Consider the following 22116-nt stretch of genomic DNA (forward strand, 5'->3'; position numbering starts at 1 on the left):
CCAACAAGGGCTGAAGCACTGGGAAGGCAGTGCACTCATCCCCATTTTGCCAGCCTTGGTGTTGTTTCCCACATAACTATTTACCCCCAGCAGGACGCTGTCATCAAGGCAGTCATTTTGCAATACACAGACTTATGTGCTCATTCAATTCCCAGCACATGTGATTACACACACATTGAATTCCATTATAATGTTTAGTCCCCAAAGGTATAAATGAGAATGGAGAAGCAGCATAAACTAATGTGGCTAAGAGTAAGTCAAAATCTTTCTATTCAGAAGTGGAAGGTAACAATAGAGTACGAGAACAAACTGGTCAGTTGTTTTATTACTGTATTTGTCATTTTGCTTACAGAGACTATGGGCTTGGTGAATATTCCTTGCAGTGAAAAAAAAGTTTACCAGATTCCAGTATCTACCAATCATCTCTAAAGAGTGTCAAGCTATATGTTAGGTCTCCCATTTCTTTTCTTTTAATGTGATTCTCCTTGTTATTCTGAAAACGTTTTGTTTTTAAGTTAGACCAGTTTTGTTGGTTTAAGTTGTGTCTTATGCTGTTTGGGAACTGCACAAAGGCCACCCCAAAAGAAAACAAAACCCTCATAAAAACAATCATCAGCCTCTAAAAAGAAGTAGAAATGGGTGTTTGGAGTCAAACATATAGGATTTTTGGTAAAAAGGGAACAGACTAAAAACGCCTCTCCCATAAACTGTTGCTTCCAGGGCTGCCACTTGACAGACACAAAGGACGTGCCACCTGACAAAGGATGAAACTAATTTAAGGGACAAAAGGTGACAGTCTGCAGTTGTGCAGTATTTTACTTTATTTTTCCTTTTAAGTAATCGTCAAGACCTATCACAAGGTACCAGTTAGAATATCTGCAATATTTTAATTTTCTTAAGTATTTTCTGGTTGGCTAGGCTCACATAAATTCTGCCTTGCCCTAAGAAGTTAGATGACGCTACTTACTCTTGTCAGCTAGTTAACAGAATGAGGCTGAAGAGGTCACTTTAGTTACTGGAAGCCAAGGTTTCTTTTAACTAGTTGCCGTTTTTGGTTAGTCAAAGGAAGAGTGTTTACACTCTGATGCAATTTTACCTGAAGTGTTCATTATATAAATGTTAAAACAGAACAAAGATTCTATTATAACACCACCTCTCTTTTAAAGTGAGTAAGTGGCAGGCTGACAGACCTAGAACCTGGGGTAACAGATTTAGTCACAACACAGGCAACAGCCACCGAGGTTCTCTGCTCTACCCAGCCAAAGTGCCTCAACCTTTACCCAACAGGACCCTCTCTGTGGGCGAGATGGTAATTCAGTCTTGATAGCCATCAATCCTTGGCCTCTCTGAAACTGCCAACAAGTGTGCCAATTAGTGATGGTAGTGCTGGTAGCTTTGTGCTGTGGAAACCTGTCCAATGTGAACAGGGATAAGTCAAAAAACAAACAAACAAAAAAACCCCTCAGTCTAATTCCCTGTCAAATGCCAAATACTCTTGGTGATTAGTTACACACCTGGGCCACTTAGGAGTATTTGTTTTGTCTACCTGATTTTTCCAGCCATGCTTTGAAATACATTTTAGTAGTATCCAGGGGGTTTAAATGCAATGTAGGATTCACACACATTTTTCTCATTCACCTAAGGAAGAGAATCGCACAGCATTTTAGCTCCATGACCATATTTTTATTCCTGACAATAGCAAATATCACTTGAAAGTTACCTAAAATCACATGGTCAGAGTAATAGTCACACTGCTGCTACAAGTGCTTCTGTATTAATAATAGGCATAAGCAAGATGAGTAACTGTTGCCTCCTACTGAGATGGATGATGTAGACATAAAAAGAAAGAAAAACAGTTGGAAATGATAGGGAAAGACATATACACCTCTACCCCGATATAATGCGCCCGATATAACATGAATTCAGATATAACGCGGTAACACAGCGCTCCGGGGGGGGGGGGGGGGGGGTCGGGGCTGCGCGCTCCGTCGGATCAAAGCAAGTTCGATATAACGCGGTTTCACCTATAACACGGTAAGATTTTTTGGCTCCCGAGGACAGCGTTATATTGGGGTAGAGGTGTATGAAGAGGAAAACATGCATAGGAGCCAAGACAATAAGGTGAACAGGTAAGAAGAGGCTAGATCTAGTAAAAAACAGACTAACGGAACACTAGACTTGTAACAGTAGATTGGTACCTGAAACATTTCCCTTGTAAAATGGTATGCTCCCTCAGCACAGTCTCCTCCCATTTAGTGTCATTTCTATTTTATGTATATTCATTTATTCTGAGTGAATGGGGTGCTAGGGGGTAGGTCCCTCTATGCTCTTTTCACCATGCTGGTGTTTATGAGGTAACTCTCAGCTCACTGAGGTAAAAGGAGATCTCTTGACACTCAAGTTCACGGCACTTTTTAGTTTTGTAATATTTCAATCACACTGCTATTTTAAGAGAACAGCAACATTTTGCAATTTATTAAATTAAAAAAGGATTAGCAGTGGTTGCAGGTACTACACCTGCACCTATATATATATATTCCTGGAAATTTACAATCACACTTTTGTTTTTTAAAAATATTTTTCTCTTCTGTGTGTGTTTATAATACAACCAAACTAATCTTACAAGGGTGAAAGCTAGTCTGACTATATACAAAATGCTGTCAAATGCACACATTTAAAAACAAAACAAAACAGACTTTTTCTCCAATTCTTATAGTTAAGGTAACCTGACACATTACTTCTAACTAAAGTAGATTAAAAAAAGGGAATTTTGAAGTTGGGAGCGTCTCTTAGTCTACTCAAAAGGGGCTTATGCCAAATAAAAGCGACAACCTAACTTCAAGTGTTAAAGTTTTTCCATATTTTCATTTTCCTAGTCGGCACATGCAAGGTAGCTGCATGTATTGCCACCATTAAGAACTTTCCTCAGCTGCCAGTCTGGAATTCCTTTCCACACCCAGATTTTATTTTGTCATTTGACAATTCTGTAAGGAGAAGGGCAAGGGGAAATAAATTTTCACATAGGTCAAGATGACACTCAATTCCAGACTAGTCTCCCTCTCCAGCAACTTATCTGCATGGAATAGATTCCATATAGGAATTTTTTTTGGCAACCTGCAAGAACAAGAACTTTCCCCCCCTAGTTTGTATACTCTGTGCATTTGGCAGCACCTTGTATATAGTAAGTTTCATTCTCTCTCTGTATGATTAGTTTCCACATTTTTTTTTAGCCTACTATGATCTCCTACAGTCCAACATTCTTCCGCTCTGTTGATCAGAAACAAAACATTTATCGGCAATTTACATAATTTAAAACTCATTCCTAGTCACAAAAATATGCTGAGTCCACAATTTTTGCATAACATCACCAGTGAGAGTCAAAGGGAGCTGTGCATGCAGTGAGATGGTGGGAAGGTTGAATGAAGGTTTATAGTACACCTCTACCCCGATATAATGCGATCCGATATAACACGAATTTGGATACAACGCAGTAAAGCAGCACTCCGGAGGGGCGGGGCTATGCACTCCAGCAGATCAAAGCAAGTTTAATATAACGCAGTTTCACCTATAACGTGGTAAGATTTTTTGGCTCCCGAGGACAGCGTTATATCGGGGTAGAGGTGTAAAACAGCACCCAAATGACTGGGGCCTCCATTGCGATTAAATTCATTTATTTAATTATTAAATAATCCATTAATTTATTTTTACAATTCCCTTCTCTACAATTTAGTTTCACGTTCTGCTCTGGGAAACGTGCTGACAATCAATTCTGGGAAATAAGCTGATAACCAATTCCAGTAATCACCCTCCCAAATAACTCCCCAAACTCATTGCAACTGCTAGCACAGGAACATCCACCTTTCAATGCTACAAAAACTCAAAAACCTCCCACCACAAGTTTAATGGTAGAGGTGTAAATTCAACTCACAAAAGAAAGGTAATTCCATGTTAAGGCTTTAAAGCAGGGGTGGGCAAACTACGGCCCGTGAGCCGCACCACGCGGCTTAGCCTTGCTCCAGTGGTCCAGCTGGGGTGGGACCGCACCACGCGGCTCCTGGAAGCCGCGGCATGGCTCTGCTCCGGCTCCTACGTGCTCCAATGGGAGCTGCAGGGGCAGTGCCTGCGGATGGGGCAGAGTGCAGAGCCGTCTGGCCCTGCCTCCACGTAGGAGCCAGAGAAGGGACATGCCACTGCTTCCAGGAGCTGCTTGAGGTAAGCGCCGCTTGGAGCCTGCACCCCCGAGCCTCTCCCCATGCCCCAACCCCCTTCCCCAGCCCTGATCCCCCTCGTGCTCTCCGAACCTCTCAATCCCAGCCCAGAGCACCCTCCTACATCCCAAACTCCTCATCCCCAGCTCCACCCCGGAACCCACACCCCCAGCCGGAACCTGCACCTCTTCCCCAGCCCTGATCCCCCTTCCACCCTCTGAGCCCCTCAGTCCCAGCCCAGAGCACCCTCCTACACCCCAAACACCTCATCCCTAGCCCCACCCCAGAGCCCACACCCTCTCCTGCACTTCAACCCCAATTTTGTGAGCATTCATGGCCCACCATACAATTTCTATTCCGCGATGGCCCTCGGGCCAAAAAGTTTGCCCACTCCTGCTTTAAAGAGATACTGCAGCACATATGCTAAGTAAAGAAACATTCTTCATAAATCCCTAAGATAACAGGACATGTTACATGGATTTTTGTTTCCTTGTTTATAATAAAAATCACACACTGAGATATTAATGAGCCTTTAAAATACAACAGACTTAAAATTTTATATATAAAATTATTTGTTTCTCCAAATAAATACTGGAAATGGAATATTTTTAGGGAATGCTGAAGGAAGGGAGTATTTTCCAAAATATAAAGATAAAATGTATTAAATTAATATTTGGAATATTTCTGTAACCGCAAAATGACATTTCAAAAAAAAAGTTAGGGTATCCCTCCCCCAGCTCCTGGCTGCTAAAGCACCTATAACTCTTCCCTTTGCAAGCTTCCTGGTTCCCCAAAAGGCTACACTACTCTTCCCACCCAGCCCAACTCAGGCCATCCACATCTACTTGTGTGGTTATAGAGCACACACCCAGTGATGAAGAAATAAAAATGGTCCATTCACTTACTCTGCTTCTAATGCCCTATGTGTAAGAGTATTTTGGTTGTAGAGGTAGCCTTTGCTTTGGAAGTAACAAAAAAAAGCTCAATGAACATCCAAAACCAGTTATAAAACTCTATGTTATGAGTATATCCCCTCCAGACACCCTTCATATGGTTATTAAACTTTTGAGAACAGGAACCATTTCTTCCCATGTGTTTGTATAGTACTTAGCACAATGGGACCCTAACTTTTACTGGGGGTCTCTGAGCACTTCTGCAATAAGAAGCAGAAGAGAGTTTGTTTTTTTAAATAAATAAGATAAAAGAACCATTACTGGCCTTAAGCTGTGTGCACTAGCTTTCAGCGCAAATATATTTTTAGTTAAGCTGTGGTGCATACCAGGGCCTTTAATTATCTTTATAATTTGAGGACCTATCAAAGGCCTGTAGACTAAAGACTTACACATATGCTTAAACTTCATGCACTGTGAAAAGTCCATTTAAGTCACTAGAACTTCTCAGTGTGTAAAGTTAAGTGTGTGCTAAGCCTTTGCAGAATCGGGGCCTACCTGAGGCATTAGCAGGAGTCATTATTTAGACAGGCAGAAACAGGCTTCAGGGTGGCAGTGCAGTTAAGTCACTGTGCTATTTTACACTACTCCTCATCAGTAAGTTTAAGGCAAGCCATGGGACTGTATTCTGTGTAGGCACCTGGCTTACTCATGTCACATCCACACATGCTGACTGGGTACACCGTGGATGTAAGCCACTCCCAAATCAGAAAAGTAACATTTCATACGTGTCAGCAACAACGCAAGCTGCAATGTAGCAGCAGAGAATGAGAGCCATGGGGAGAATCCTGCTGCCACTGAACTCAGTGGCGAAACATCTAGTGGATTCAATGGTGCACTGCACACTAAGCCCAGGTCCATGGGACCCAGAGCTGATGTGGTCTCACAGGGCTAAAAACTGCCATGTAGCCTTCAGGCTCAGGCTGGAGTCCAGACACTGAAACACCTCAAAAGGGGAGAGTCTCAGAGCCCAGGCTCCAGCCCAAGCCGAGGGGCTAGTCTACACTACCGGTCCGGATCGGCGGGTAGAAATCGATCTCTCGGGAATCGATTTAATGCGTCTCATCTAGACGGATAAATCGATCCTCAAATCGACACGCGTACTCCCACCTCGTCAGGAGGAGTAAGCGCTGTCGACGGGGGAGCCGCGGCGGTTGTTTTGCCACCGTCCTCACAGCGGGGTAAGTCGAATAGGATACGTCGAATTCAGCTACGCTATTCGCGTAGCTGAATTTGCGGATCTTAAATCGATCCTCCCCCCCCAGTGTAGACCTAGCCTAAACGTCTACACTGCAACGTTTAGCCCCAGAGCCTGAGCTCCATGAGTTTTAGTCAATTGACCCAGGCTCTGAGACTCTCTCATTGCAGTGCTGGTGTACCAGTGTTTCCAAACCCACACTTGATCACACACACTGAATTGTGAACCTGAGTTTACAATTGCTGTCACAGATTGAAGTATCACTAGAGGAGGTTTTGGAATTAATTGATAAACTCAACATTAACAAGTCACCGGGACCAGATGGCATTCACCCAAGAGTTCTGAAAGAACTCAAATGTGAAGTTGCGGAACTATTAACTAAGGTTTGTAACCTGTCCTTTAAATCGGCTTCGGTACCCAATGACTGGAAGTTAGCTAATGTAACGCCAATATTTAAAAAGGGCTCTAGGGGTGATCCCGGCAATTACAGACCGGTAAGTCTAACGTCGGTACCGGGCAAATTAGTTGAAACAATAGTAAAGAACAAAATTGTCAGACACATAGAAAAACATAAACTCTTGAGCAATAGTCAACATGGTTTCTGTAAAGGGAAATCGTGTCTTACTAATCTATTAGAGTTCTTTGAAGGGGTCAACAAACATGTGGACAAGGGGGATCCGGTGGACATAGTGTACTTAGATTTCCAGAAAGCCTTTGACAAGGTCGCTCACCAAAGGCTCTTACGTAAATTAAGCTGTCATGGGATAAAAGGGAAGGTCCTTTCATGGATTGAGAACTGGTTAAAGGACAGGGAACAAAGGGTAGGAATTAATGGTAAATTCTCAGAATGGAGAGGGGTAACTAGTGGTGTTCCCCAAGGGTCAGTCCTAGGACCAATCCTATTCAATTTATTCATAAATGATCTGGAGAAAGGGGTAAACAGTGAGGTGGCAAAGTTTGCAGATGATACTAAACTACTCAAGATAGTTAAGACCAAAGCAGATTGTGAAGAACTTCAAAAAGATCTCACAAAACTAAGTGATTGGGCAGCAAAATGGCAAATGAAATTTAATGTGGATAAATGTAAAGTAATGCACATTGGAAAAAATAACCCCAACTATACATACAACATGATGGGGGCTAATTTAGCTACAACGAGTCAGGAAAAAGATCTTGGCGTCATCGTGGATAGTTCTCTAAAGATGTCCATGCAGTGTGCAGAGGCGGTCAAAAAAGCAAACAGGATGTTAGGAATCATTAAAAAGGGGATAGAGAATAAGACTGAGAATATATTATTGCCCTTATATAAATCCATGGTACGCCCACATCTCGAATACTGTGTACAGATGTGGTCTCCTCACCTCAAAAAAGATATTCTAGCACTAGAAAAGGTTCAGAAAAGAGCAACTAAAATGATTAAGGGTTTAGAGAGGGTCCCATATGAGGAAAGATTAAAGAGGCTAGGACTCTTCAGTTTGGAAAAGAGAAGACTAAGGGGGGACATGATAGAGGTATATAAAATCATGAGTGATGTTGAGAAAGTGGATAAGGAAAAGTTATTTACTTATTCCCATAATACAAGAACTAGGGGTCACCAAATGAAATTAATAGGCAGCACGTTTAAAACAAATAAAAGGAAGTTCTTCTTCACGCAGCGCACAGTCAACTTGTGGAACTCCTTACCTGAGGAGGTTGTGAAGGCTAGGACTATAACAATGTTTAAAAGGGGACTGGATAAATTCATGGTGGCTAAGTCCATAAATGGCTACTAGCCAGGATGGGTAAGAATGGTGTCCCTAGCCTCTGTTCGTCAGAGGATGGAGATGGATGGCAGGAGAGAGATCACTTGATCATTGCCTGTTAGGTTCACTCCCTCTGGGGCACCTGGCATTGGCCACTGTCAGTAGACAGATACTGGGCTAGATGGACCTTTGGTCTGACCCAGTACGGCCTTTCTTATGTTCTTATGTTCTTAATTGCTAGACCCAGTTCTCACAGTGCTGCTAACTCAGCAATAGTGCACTACGTAGACCAGTAGGTCTCAAACTTTTTTTACTGGTGACCCCTTTCACATAGCAAGCCTCTGAGTGCATATAAATTAAACACACTTTTAAATATATTTAACACCATTATAAATGCTGGAGGCAAGCAGGATTTGGGGTGGAGGTTGACAGCTCACAACCCCCCATTTAATAACCTCGCTACCCCCTTAGGGGTCCCAACCCCCCAGTTTGAGAACCCCGATGTAGACCTTGTAATTCAGGCCTGCAAAGAGACAGGGCTTGGACCCAATTCACAAGGGGACTCAGGCTCTGACCCACCCCTAAGCAGGCACCGGGACTGCAGGCCCTGAGTCAGAGTGATTTACGTGTAGATGGAAGGGAAGGCTTGGAGATCTCTCCCAGGGAGGTCAAACCAGAGTCAGAGCCAGGGCTCCGTGTGGACATACCCAACGGGGCCCGGCTATCACGCCGCTTACCAGAGGTGCTGCTGGCCAGCTCCCCATGCCCACAGGCGGGACGGTGGGTCTCTGAGCACAGCCCTGCCCCGGGCCACAGGAGCACTGGACGCAGCAGCAGCGGACAGAGCCAGGGGGCACCGGCCGGCCCCCGGGCCCGGCCCGGCTCCCATCCCAGGGCACCGCGCCGCCCCAGCAGCAGGCGGAGCCCGCTCGGCGCGAGTCACTCACCAGGAAGCGCGTGGAGCTGGTGCCCTGGTCGATCGCGCCCACCAGCGGCCCCAGCACCACTCGGTCCGACGCAGCCATGGGAGCCGCTCGCGAGCCGCGTCTCCTAGGCGACCCTGGCCGGGGACTGCAGGGCAAAACACTCTCCGGCGTCTTCAGCGCGCTCTCTGCCTGCGTACGTACCCGGCGCGTGGCTCCCGTCCGGGCTCAGGGGGCGCCGGCCGACACGCTGCGCCGCGGCGGCCAATCAGCGCGCGGGGCGCGGAGGGGGCGAGGCGCAGGATACGGGCAACGGGCCAACGTTCGAGGTGGGGCTGAGCCGGCGCCTGCGGGCGGTCACGTATTGCAAACAGCTGGTGCTGGGAGTGGGTTGTCCCAGGTCCCCTGATGGCAGAGCCCAGACGTGAACCCGAAGGGGAGGGAGTGGGGAAATGCAGGAAATGTGCGATAGTTCTCTCCCGTGACGAAGAAAACTCCCTCAGTCCTTGCCTATTTCTCTCTGGCAAAGCAGCCCTCAGCCCTTTCTCTTCAAAGAGCTGTGCTAACCTGGTTAGGATTCAAGCCAAGAAGACTTTCAAACAAACATATTCCCGATAAAGTTTTTCTCCCTTGCGGGTTGTGCTCCAGGAAGCTGATGCCATCCTTGCTTCCTTGCCACCCTCTTAATTTGCCTTTCATGTGGATTCAGGTACAAATGAACTTCCGTTGTCTACAGCACTGGCTTGCTTGATTTACAGTGGAAACAAAGGCAAACCCACATTTGTTTGTCTAGAATAAACTTGTTTATCAGCTGCCTTCACACCATGTGTTAAGACCATATTACCAGCATACATACATAACTCTTTGTACACAACCCATACACATATCACACAATGACTTCCATGACAAGTGGCTCACCAGTTTTTATATGATATACCTTATATAATGCTGTTTGGCTAAATATTCTGACAACAGTTTGTTGGGTTTGCCAGTTGGCATAAAGGGGCTCTTAGGGTCACAGGGACCAAGAACATTTGCTCCTGATGCTTGTAGAATTTGATATTTCAGATGAATAAGTTGTGTATGGAGCTTTTAAATTCTCCAGCGCAGCTGCCATTTGAGCCTGCCAGAGGGGATAGCTAATGTTATGTTCTCAGCATACACACAGAGAAGTTAGAGTATTTTATGTTTTTCTTTTTCTGGAAGGTTGCAACATAACATTACTTTCTTAGAATCCAGAACTCTAACACACAAGAACCAAAACCAGAGAGAGACAAAGCAGGCAGAAAGGCACAGCTCAATCCACATTGATCTAGGCTGGCTCCTTTCAGGCTGATTCAGATCACATGCTTCCCTACAGAGTCCCCTAGCCTGCAAACAGGACTAGGAAATCCCTTACAAATTAAAGTGAGAGCTTTTAGTTTTAACACACTTTTCAATACACCACAGCTAAAATCTGAGGGGGCAAAGAAAGTCTAGCCAAAAATGGTGGTGCCCTGACAGTACCCGGAAGTTATTTAAAGTTATTTAAATAACCCTGCACATTTGTATTGTAATATAACACATCATACTTATTGGAAGAAGTCTCTTCTTCAGCACAGTCAGGTTGGCTCTCCACCTGTGATTCAGGGATCTCCTGGGTCTTTGGTACTGTCTCTGCTTTACTTTTTAGTGGATTGAAGAGATCCTGGGTGTCTTGGTCAATCTCCTTCTGCTAGGTATCCTGGTTCGTGTCCCCGGGGGCATCCTCAGTGAAGTCCACAACATGCCAGGGTTTGATGGTGGCCTTCCTTTCAAAAATACAGCACAACTCGGCCATACAAGGTCTGCCAGAGGTCCTGTTATTGTCCCTGATATTTTCGTACCCTAGCAGAGCTCCTTTCCTATGTTGCAACAGTGGACCGAGTTCCAGGAGCAGATGCCAGAGGCAGAGCAGCTTAATTATAATGGGAATGTGTCCACACCTACCTTATTGTGGGAAAACGTATCCCAAATGTTGGTAACTTGCTTCCAAAATTGATTAATTAAAGGAGGGTGAGACATCAGTTAATTTGAAAAAAAACTTTTGTATGTGGAAGCAAAACAGTTTATCCCTCCAAAAATCAAATTGATCTAGGGTGACCAGACGTCCCGATTTTATCGGGACTGTCCCGATATTTCCTTGTTTGTCCCGCGTCCCGACCAATGTGCGGTCGGGACACTGGACAAACAAGGAAATGCTCCGGAGCCCGGAAGTGCTCGCGCCCCTCCCCCCGCCCCGTTCGTTCCCCTGAGGGACCCGAGCGGGACGGGGGGGCTGGGGCCGGCTGCCCCCACTCCGGGGCCGCCGCAGGATTGCACCAGATGGGCAGCAGCCCAGACGCGACTGGCCAGGGTCTGGGCGCAGCGTGCGCGCTGCTGGGTCCCCGCAGCAGGCCCGGGCTCAGGGGCTTGGGGGCGCCAGAGCCGCAGCCGCCGAGCTTGGCCATCGGCTGCTTCCTCCCCCCGCAGCAGTGGGAGCTGCAGCAGTGGCTGCTCCCGAGTCCCGCTGACCAGGGGGGGAGAACAGCCGCCGCCTGGCCCCGCGGGCCGCCCCCCTACTCTCCCTACCGCCCGATTGAGTCCTGCCTGCTCGGGGCCAGGCCGGACTCTCACTCACCCTGGCCCCGCGCTTCCCCTGCGTCTCCCGGGCCTCCCTCCAGCGCTTGTGGAGGAAGGGTGGTGTTTTTTTTTTCCCCCCCACTTCCCCCCGCCACGCTCCCCCCCCTCCCCCCGCGTCCCGATATTTGACTTGGGTGATCTGGTCACCCTAAATTGATCTGAAACAACTGTCAAGTCTAGTCAAACCCTGACTGACAGTCAAGATACTGGTGTTGTCCACAGTGATTGAGAAAGGAGATAGTGGGAAGGATTTTGTGGGGGGAGATTAAAGGCTTGTCTACACAGCTCTGCAGTTTGGACTACAGGGCTGTGAATTGCAGTGCACACCAGAGTCCTGCACTGTAACTGCCCTGTGTGGGTGGTGTTAACATGAACTAAAACTAAAGGTACCTAGTTTGTGTTAACATACTCCTGTTTGAAGAGGACTGTGTTATAGGGTGACCAGATGTCCCGATTTTATAGGGACAGTCCTGATATTTGGGGCTTTTTTTAATATGGGCTCCTATTACCCCCCACCCCGATTTTTCACACTTGCTATTTGATCACCCTACTGTGTTAATGCGAACTAAGTATCTTTTAGTTTGGGCCAGCAGCCTTTAGATGGGTGAGGGATAGCTTGGTGGTTTGAGCATTGGCCTGCTAAACTCAGGGTTGTGAGCTCAATCCTTGAGGGAGCCACTTAAGGATCTGGGGCAAAATCAGTACTTGGTCCTGCTAGCGAAGGCAAGGAGCTGGACTTGATGATCTTTCAGGGTCCCTTCTGGTTCTAGGAGATAGGTATAGCTCCATGTATTATTATTATTACATGGGGGAAATACACCACAACACTTTGGTGCACTCTTCAGTTCACACCCTTGTAATCTGCACTGTGGCATGGTGTAAACATAGGTTCAGTTCCCTGCCTCAGAGCTCTCTTTTATCCATGTTGAGTTTGAACTGATGGCTAGACATCCATGAGGAGAGTCAGGCCATGTTTTTAGTTTGGACAAAAGGAGACAGCAGCTTCCCATAACAAAAGGGACAGGACAGTTTGTTTTTGTGTGGGATGGAAGTAAATTTGAGTCTAAAATGAAGAATGTCTCATATAGTGATCCTTATAGAGGAGAGTTGAGACACAAGGCAGCATGGAAATGAAAATGTTAAAGTGAGAATAAGTAAAATTGATTCATATCTGCTTGCAGCCATTAGAAAAATGTATCACAGTTTGCTGATGTGGAGACAGTAATTTGAGATATTTCTGAATATTTTTCTACTGGAATGTGTTGAATCTTGCAATTTACAAAGCTTACGGTTACTGCTCCTCCTCTATATGAAATGACGCCAATACTATGATTTGTAATAATTCCAGCTGAGTTACTGGTATTTACGCAACACAGGAACTTGAAAGATTACTGCCACACTTAAGTAACTCGATGAACTTTAAAAAGTTCACCTAAACTTTATTAAAGGGGCAGTATCAGTCTAGGTGTAACATTTAGGTTTTTGTAAATGTGCATATGCCTAATATTTTCTTTTGTAAAAGAAACAATATGTACAAGTCCAATTCCAATATTAATGTAATTATTTTAAATAATTTTGTTTTGAATTTCAGTGAAAACATTTATTTTTTCCTAAGTTTATTAGAGGTACATTAGTGCAATACAGCCCCCTCCCCCCCAACAAATCAAAAACAAAACAAAACACCCACCCAAACAAACCAAACAACCCCGCCACTGAAGAAGAAAAAAATCACCAGGTAACTAAATTGTGAAAAGTGAATTAGATTTTTAAAATTTTGAAGTTAAAGTTGGGGAGTAGAGAGGAGAATAGGGAGGTGAAATTGAACTGTCTAGAGCAGGGGTTCCCAAACTTGGTGAACCGCGGCCACTGGAAGCTGTGAGTGGCTGTCCCTGCGGACGCTCAGGTAAACAAAGCGTCTTGCAGCCTGCCAGGAGTTTACCCTGAACAAGCCGCGAACCAAGTTGGGGAACCCCTGCTCTAGAGGTCTTCAGAGACCTGGAGTTGGAAAGCTGATGATGATATGTGTATTCACTCCTTAAAATCTATATCAGGAAGTCAAGCAGGAATGACAAAGGAGAATGTTCTAGGCAGAAGCTCTCCCATGAAGCAGAGTTGTAGCTTTGTATTTCTTCTTCTATTGAAGTGCCTTGTTCAGTGTTAAAGAGGAATAATTCCTTTGGTGATTGGCATGATAACCATGGGTTATCAACTGGCATTACATCCAATCGTGGGCAACAATTTGACTTTTGCTTTTAGGGAGCATGGTTCAAACCCTACATATTTCCTCTGCTTATCACCTCCAGATGGATAGACAAACAGAATGGGTAAATCAAGTTTTAGTACGGTGATTTTCAACCTTTTTTCATTTGCAGACCCCTAAAAAAATTCAAATGGAGGTGCGGACCCCTTTGGAAATCTTAGACATACTCTGCGGACCCTGGGGGTCCACGGATCACAGGTCGAAACCTACTGTTCTAGAACAATATCTCTGCTGCTTCATCAACTATCATCAAGATGACTGGCTCTGACTTTTGCTTTCACCAGTTTGCTTACAATAACTCTGATCACAGATCAATCTGCCACAATCCCTTCTATGCCAGTTATGGCTTCCACTCCTCATTTCATACATCTGTACTGCTGTTCTCCCATGTCCAGGTGGCCTCTGATTTGATTCAACATGTCCACTGCAATCAAGAGGAATTAAAATCACACCTAAACTCTGCCAAGGAGGATTACAAACAATACGCTGACCATCAACAGGACCATCCTCCCATGGCCATCAGAGACAGGGTATGGCTCTCAACTCAACACTTGTATACCTCTTGACCCTCAAGGAAACTAGACGCCCGTTACCTAGGCCCCTATGGGATCATTCAACAGATTAACCTGGTGGGCCTTCAAGTCATCCCTGAACAAGAGCCTTTTTAAATCACATGTACTGATGAGTCATTCCTGTGCTAGGCTCCAGCCAGTCCACAAGCCAGGAGCTGGTCTGATGACCCTCAGGGCAGGTATATTAGCTTCACAGGAGAAACAGCAGCTTAGTCTGCTGAGTGTCACTTCATGGCTTTGAACTCTCCCTTGCCTGATAGTGGTAACAGATAGTGGTAACAGATCCACTAGCCTTAGCCTGCTCCACACTTGCTCTTGCTTCAGCCACGTTCCTAGTCCTGCTCCAGCTGTGCTTCAGTCCTGCTGTGGACTCCTGATTCCAGCATCATTAGGCCCAACTGCCACAGATCCGGCCACTAGGCCCAACATCCTCATCACAGTTTCTGATAGTGGCTTATACATCTGCTGAGAGTCATCAGACTACCTTCTGGTTTGTGGTTTGGTTGGAGCCTAGCACAGGAATAACTATTCAGTGCATGTGGCTTAATCAGGCTCTAGTTCAGGGATGACTCATCACCTTATAGTTAGTGGGTTATAGATTGTTGTAATGAGCCATAAATCTGGTGTCTTTATTAAGTTCATGATTTTTAGTGTAAGCAGAGACTGAATGAGCTCTCCCCTGACATCTAGTGGTGAGCTGTTGAAAAGGACTTCAGGAGCTGATCTTGTTTGCATGGGCACACTCACCCTGCCTAGGTGGGCAGCATGATGGGATTGCTTGCCCAAATAGTCACTTTTGGCTGGCATGTTCAAAGACAGAAAGAATAAAGTGGGGAAACTCATTTAATTCTTCAGGGAAGGACTGTGTTCTGCATAATAGGAGGGGAAAGGGACATAGTCAGGTCACTGCAGAGTAGGTTTGACTGAGCCCTCAGGTAAGTAATTCTTCCATCCTTCCTTTCCCTGGTTTTCATCTTTATGTGCTTATGCAAATTATCTTCATATGGCTGATTCATTTTATCATTGTTATTACAGCAGGAAAAGGGACTTTGCCATCATACTAAGCTCCTGCTGTAGCACAAATGGAAATTGCCAATACTCAGTTCCTCTGACCCCAGGCTTTCTTTGGACAAAGCCATTTAGAGAGCTTGGTGTTTACTATCCATTTCTTTAGGCAGACAACCATATTTCTTTCCCTTCTTAGAAGCTCTACCATCTGTTCTTTGTTCTATGCTAGTAAGTGTGTGGAGGGTTTTTTTAAATGAATGTCTGGTAAAAGGTGGATGGTGGCATTTAATAGAGGAAAGGAAAAGTAAGGCTCAAGCAAAGAATAGCTGGAATATGTACTAGCATCTCTCATTCATATGTTGTCCTCTTTTGCTACTGCTAAGGGAAATCAAGCAAAAAGGATTTATTTACTGAAATAAAATTCCACTTTAATTGCCGTATTATCAGTCAGTGAACTGATAAAGAAGTGTATTTCTTCATAGCAAATATCTGAGTTATATTCTGTAAGTCATTTACCATAAAACCTATGATAAGTGAACAGTAACTGGATGAAATGCTATGCTTTTAAAATCAACATGGAGAAACTGTTTTTTAGAAATGTATAAAAACACCAATGCTCTTCTGCTGAGCTGTTTTTTCTGTTTTCTTTTTTTCCCCCATCCACACTGATGAAAGTTTTTCTCTGTATTGTGCTGCAGAAGTTTTAAAACGAACTGCAATGTTTCTTGCAACAAGACTTAGGCTTACCTAAAAGTACCATTGGATTTCCCTGCATCTGCCCACAGTCACCAATTGGTGTAATAATATCTACTGCATCTTATCACAAAGTTGCAAAACATTTTGATCAACAAACCTTCAGATAATAATTATTTCAACCTGACCTGACCTGTACTGTCCGGGAAGGCTATTTCATGCCTTCACTGGTCAATTAGTGGTCACTGCAGATATCCATTTAAGAGACTGTTTCTGCTAGCACTTTCCTTGGTAAGCTGTACTTCATTTATTGCAGGGGATTCTGGGTCTTTTCTTTCATCATACAGGGTATGACCTCTGCTTCCTCATGGGGAGAAATGAAGAGAATTATACAAACAAACAATAGTTTGGTTAGTTCAGAAGCATTTGACTGTTGTAAGAGACAGTTTGTAGGATCCTGGAAGAAAAAAGCTTATCATATTAAAGAGAAGTGTTAGGTGAGACTGAGCCTTCTGCTAGTTTCCCAGAAGCCATGTTTTGTTTTCTATCTTACTGCTTTAGTCAACTGAATTCAGCCTATTCACATTCCAAAAGCACATGAGAAGAGTACAGTTTTCCATGGGCTCTGTTCCTTGCACTGTCTTCCAGTTTAACTCCACAGGAGCAAGGCAGAGAGAGTTTGTACAGTGCATCATTTCACATACATTGTTTTATAATAGAGAGGTGGATATTGCCAAAAATGATGTGCAAGTAAAACTGATAGATTGTGATTAATAGCAACATTAAAAAAAGGATGAATTATTGTAAACACCAGCAGCTGTCTGCTCTCTGTAAACTCTGGCGCAGGTCAGAACTGAAAATGAGTTTGGTGATTTTCATCCTAAACTCTAGCCGAAATGTGTGCATAAATAAATAAATGTTTTAAAAAATCTAGGACTGAAGTAGTAGGGATTGACACATCAGGAACAAGAAGCATTAGCAGAGCTGTGTGAAAACCCCGAGGCTATCACTCTGTCTCAAGCAAATTTTATTAATCCTTCGCTGGTCTGAGCTCCAAATTCACATACAACTAATACAAATTAAATAAAGCAGAATAAATGAGTAGGGTTTCAGGATAGAGCAGTCACATGTCTACAGTGGGCTCCAAAAGTGAAATGGAGTTCAACATTGCAGGGTAGGTTATTTTATAACATCTGACAGCATCATTTATAGAAATATATTCATTTATAAAAATGTTTCAAAAGACATTGCCAACATTCTCTCCCAAGCCTCTGCTGATCTGCTACAGGGTGGCAATGGTGTTGCTGATCCTGCAGTATGATATCTTATCTTCACACAAGGTTATGGAAATTTAGAACTGCCCACTATTTTAGAGTCTATTGATCTATCTTAGTTACTTATGTGACCCCCATAGTATCTGCATGCCTCACAATCTTTAATGTATAATCCCTGTGAAGTAAGGAAATGCTAATATCCCCATTTTACAGATAGGAAATCAAGACACTGAGAGACTAAGGCCCAGATCCTCAAAAGTATTTAGGCACCTCATTCCCACTGACTTCTGAGGATCTGGGCCTGAGTGACTTGCCCAAGGTCACACACAGTCTGTGGTGATGGAGCAGGGAATTGAACCAAGATCTCTCAAGTCCAAGGCTAGTACTCAAACCGCTGGACAATGCTGCAGTGCACTGAGCCCCCTCAAGTCCTGTTGATATTAAAGGGAGATGATGTGCACAACCACCCAGGAATGAATCTTTATAGTGGGTCACTATTTGTAGGATTACAGTCTCATGTCCTTAAACTTCTCCTGCTGACCTAATCCCATTCCCTGAGAAATGATTGACAATACTTCTATTGACCCCAGTTGGAGCAGGACTGAACCATCTAATAGTATACTATATATCCGTCAAGAGTACAAACAATCTAGCAATCTCTGCTCTTTGAGTAGTTTCAAATGTTTCCTTTTACACATTACGTAGTGGAGCTACCAGTCGAAGGCTATGTCTACACTAGGGACCTTACAGCTGCACCGCTGCAACTGTGCTGCTGTGAGGACTCCTGTGTAGCCACTCTAAGTCGGCGGGAGAGAACTCTCTCATTGGCATAGTTAAACAACCCCAAGGAGCAGCAGTAGCTATGTTGGCAGGAAATGCTCTTCTGCTGACATAGCACTGTTCACACCAGCACTTTTGTCGGTGAAACTTATGTCACTTGGGGGGCGGGGCGGGGGGAGTGTTTTTTTCACATCCCTGACCGACAAAAGTTTTGCTGACTAAAGTGCTAGTGTAGACAAAGCCTAAAGAATGGGTATAGCCTGTGTAAGTCATTTAAATTTAGAAGCTAGAGTTCTATTAGTTGATTACATCCATGTCATTTAATAACATTCTAATGACTACGAAAGACTCGTTTGCCTGTATATTCCCTTTTTTGGGGTAATTAATATTTCATGATGTTGGAGTCAGATAAAATCCTAGGGTCACGTATTCAGATGGTGTAAGTCAGTATAGCTCCAGTGAAGCTAATGGAACTACACTGATTTACACCAGCTAAAGAGCTGGCTCCTAGATTTTATTGCAAATCAAGGAAAATTACCTATGCAGTGACATGACTCCTACAGAAGAGTTCATACCTGGCTGTTCATTCGGCACACACAAGTTATATTTATGATGAGATAACACCAGTATAAAAGACATTTAATTGCAACCCTTCCCTGCTTCTATGTCGGTATTTCCATCATACTTCATGAGGCAAGAAGTCAGCTTCAGCCCACACTGAACATGGGCCATGTCTTTGAGATTTGATTTCATGTGTTGTATGCCCAGTTCTGTTATTTCTGCTATACACAATAGCTGCTGGGCTGTTATCCAGCTAGTAACACAAGCTATTAGTGCCTGGAGTCTTAGTTCACCACTGCTTGAATATTCAAGAATATTTATAGGCCAGCTCCTGCTCCCGTTGAAGTCAATGGGAGTTTTTTCATTGAGTTTACAAAGAACAAGCGTGGGACCTCTGCCTTAATTTATGCCCAGTCTATGTGCTGTTTGGTGTTTGTGTTGGATTGAAATTTGTGTGTTCTTTTGTTTTGCCATGTTTATGTATAATTAGCCTTGATTACAGAATTACTACAGCAAATAATACTTTGCTTGAGGAGCTTCATTCATTATCTCTGTATGTTTGTTGTGTTTATTTTTTAATAGAATAGTGAATAAATTAAAAAACAAAGAATATCCGTTATGGACTTCTCTCCACCTAATCCCCATAAGAGCAATGACAGAGAACCACGAGACTGCTGTACATGAATTGTCAACAGGAACAGACACAGCAATGTGAACTATTTGATACAATGCTTTGATTTAATGAAAACTATAAACAATATTTGAAGGCACAGTCTGCAGTTAAATAGAGGATGCTGCTAATAAGTACCAAAATTACTCAGAAATTATATCGTGGCATAGTCAAGAGAGTTCAGGCATTATATACACAAAACAGTGTACAATGATAATTCATTTGTACGGGTTTAGTATTCCTTCTTTTCGTTACCTACTTTACAACATACTTTGATCCCAATCCTTATTTAGGGTCCCACCCTGGAAGATGTTGAACACTCTTAAATCTATGAGAAATGAGGCTATGCCGCACCCATCAGAGGGCCAAGCCATTAGTCCATTCTCATGCACTGATTACACTGAGGTTTATGGGAGTCTTGCCTAAATAAGGACTGAATAACAACTGTCTGAGGACTTCACAGGATTTGTCCCTTTGTGATTAAAAGCTTTATTGATTCTGTAATACGAGACAAACAAAAAACACACTGATGCAGTTAAAAAAAAAGAACTTGTTTTTGCATTGGAGTAGTACAAGAACACAGTGAAAATAGTAAAAAGACAACTAATTACCATGAGTAAATAATCCTCCAGATTATTGGAATGTATATAGGGTTTATTTAACCAAATGTGTGTAACTTCCATCAATGCTAGTAGGAGTTTAACCATATGTCTGAATCAATGGGCTAATACAACCCCAATTGATGAGCTGCTAGAAGACCACAGTACAAACTATGAAATTGAAGAAGAAAACTTGGTCAGATGGCACACAGAATCATACATGTATTGGAAGCGGGCCCAGATAAACTGACCAAACCCCAAATTACTATAGACCATAATATTTGTGAAACAAGCAGAATTATATGCTCTCATACTTAGGCAATTACATCTATATTAGGGCTTTGTACAGAGACAAATATTCAATTTTGTTTCAAATCTGGGGGCTAACTTTTGAATTGTTTCTGAAAATTCTGATCTCATTCTCTTCGGGCACCTCAACATCCATTGTCAAGACACTACACCCAAATCACTAGAAAGCTACTCTCAGAGTGGGTGACCTTTTTGTAGTGAGCCAGGCACGCTTTTCCTTAAACTTATGTACACGAATGGCACCAAAACAGGAGGATGTTTTTCATATTTATTCCAGGATGAATTGCTGCTATTTTTCCATTTGCTTATCTTTTCTTTGTAGATTTGATCATAATAGCAAGATCCCTGTAATCAAAAAGGAGCTTTGTGCTGCAGTTATGTCATGCTCACTCTATATGTATATGCTGAAGGATTTATTTTGATGAATTTGATGATTAATGCAGTCTTTACAATGTTTGGTGACCTCTGCTAATGCAGCATGTTGCACATGCAACCCTCTGGGGCAAGTGTGAAAGATTTAAGAATTACACAATAGCATTAAGGATTGTACATTAAGACTCGATCTCGGGCCTAATGCAAAAGGCCAGTTCAGTGACATATCTTGACAACCAAAGGAGACATTTTTCTTGAAAATGTACGTGTAGCTAACCCAAGGAAGATCTGCTTTTAGCACAGAATACTGGATTAAGTGGCCTACCCAAGCAGGAATCCCATAATATTAAATATGGAGCTTACATCATTGTGCAGGAACTATGTAGGAAGCAAGCTCTGAACTGTCTTTATATGGTCTTTATATGGTGAGGGTTATGTGCTGATGTTTGCATAATGTAAACATGAAACAACCACATATCATGTAAAAGTCAGATATGTAAATACTTAGCTGGGTGCTATGGGTGGGATCCCAAGAAAAGGGAGATGCTCACTTCCCCTGCACGTGGTATGTTCTACATCCATCACCAAACGTCGGGGGGTAGCGCATGGAAATAGATGTTTATCACAAAGTCAAAATCAACCTCTCCATTGGTTGGTTTTAACTGGTATGTTTGAGAGGCTATTGGCATAGGTAGGGTGACCAGGTGTTCAGTTTTCGATCGGAACACTGGGTCGAAAAGAGATCCTGGCGGCTCCTGTCAGCATCGCTGACTGGGCCGTTGACTGTCTGGTTGGCGGCGCTGCGCAGCGGGGCTGGCAGGCTCCCTGCTAGCCTCCGCACCGCATGGCTCCTAGGAAGCAGGCGGCATGTCCCCCCTCCAGCTCCTACGCGTAGGGGCAGCGAGGGGGCTACCCCCACCCCAAGCGGAACCACGGCCAATGGGAGCTGCAGGGGCAGCGCCTGAGGATGGGGCAGTGCGCAGAGCTGCCTGGCCATCCCTCCGCGTAGGAGCCCAGCGTCCAGAGCCTGCACCCCTGACCCCTCCCCTCCCAGGCCCCAACTCCCAGCCCTGATCCCCCTCCCACCCTCTGAATCCCTCGATCCCAGCCCGGAGCACCCTCCTACACCCCAAATCCCTCATCCCTGGCCCTACATCAGAGCCCGCAACCCCAGCTGGAGCCCTCAGCTCCGCCACATCCCAACCCCTTGCCCCAGCCTGGAGCCCCCTCCTGCACCCTGAATCTCTCATTTCTGGCCCCACCCTTGAACCAGCACCCCCACTCCAGAGCCTGCACCTCCTCCCACACCCGAACCCCCTGCCTCAGTCCAGAGCCCCCCTCATACTCCAAACCCGTT

At 44.2% G+C, this 22116-nt stretch overlaps 1 protein-coding gene across 1 annotated transcript in view; it reads right to left on the reverse strand.

Annotated features, from left to right (window-relative positions):
• Positions 1-9209, reverse strand: part of GK (glycerol kinase) — a 45130-nt gene extending 35921 nt beyond the window's left edge. Inside the window, exon 1 of the mRNA XM_065405912.1 lies at positions 9046-9209. Within this exon, the coding sequence (XP_065261984.1) occupies positions 9046-9123 (78 nt within the window). The 5' untranslated portion in view covers positions 9124-9209. The remainder of the gene's footprint in view (positions 1-9045) is intronic.
• Positions 9210-22116: the final 12907 nt, after the last annotated feature.

This window comes from Emys orbicularis, chromosome 1 (assembly GCF_028017835.1).
Source record: "Emys orbicularis isolate rEmyOrb1 chromosome 1, rEmyOrb1.hap1, whole genome shotgun sequence".
Lineage (NCBI taxonomy): Eukaryota > Metazoa > Chordata > Testudines > Emydidae > Emys > Emys orbicularis.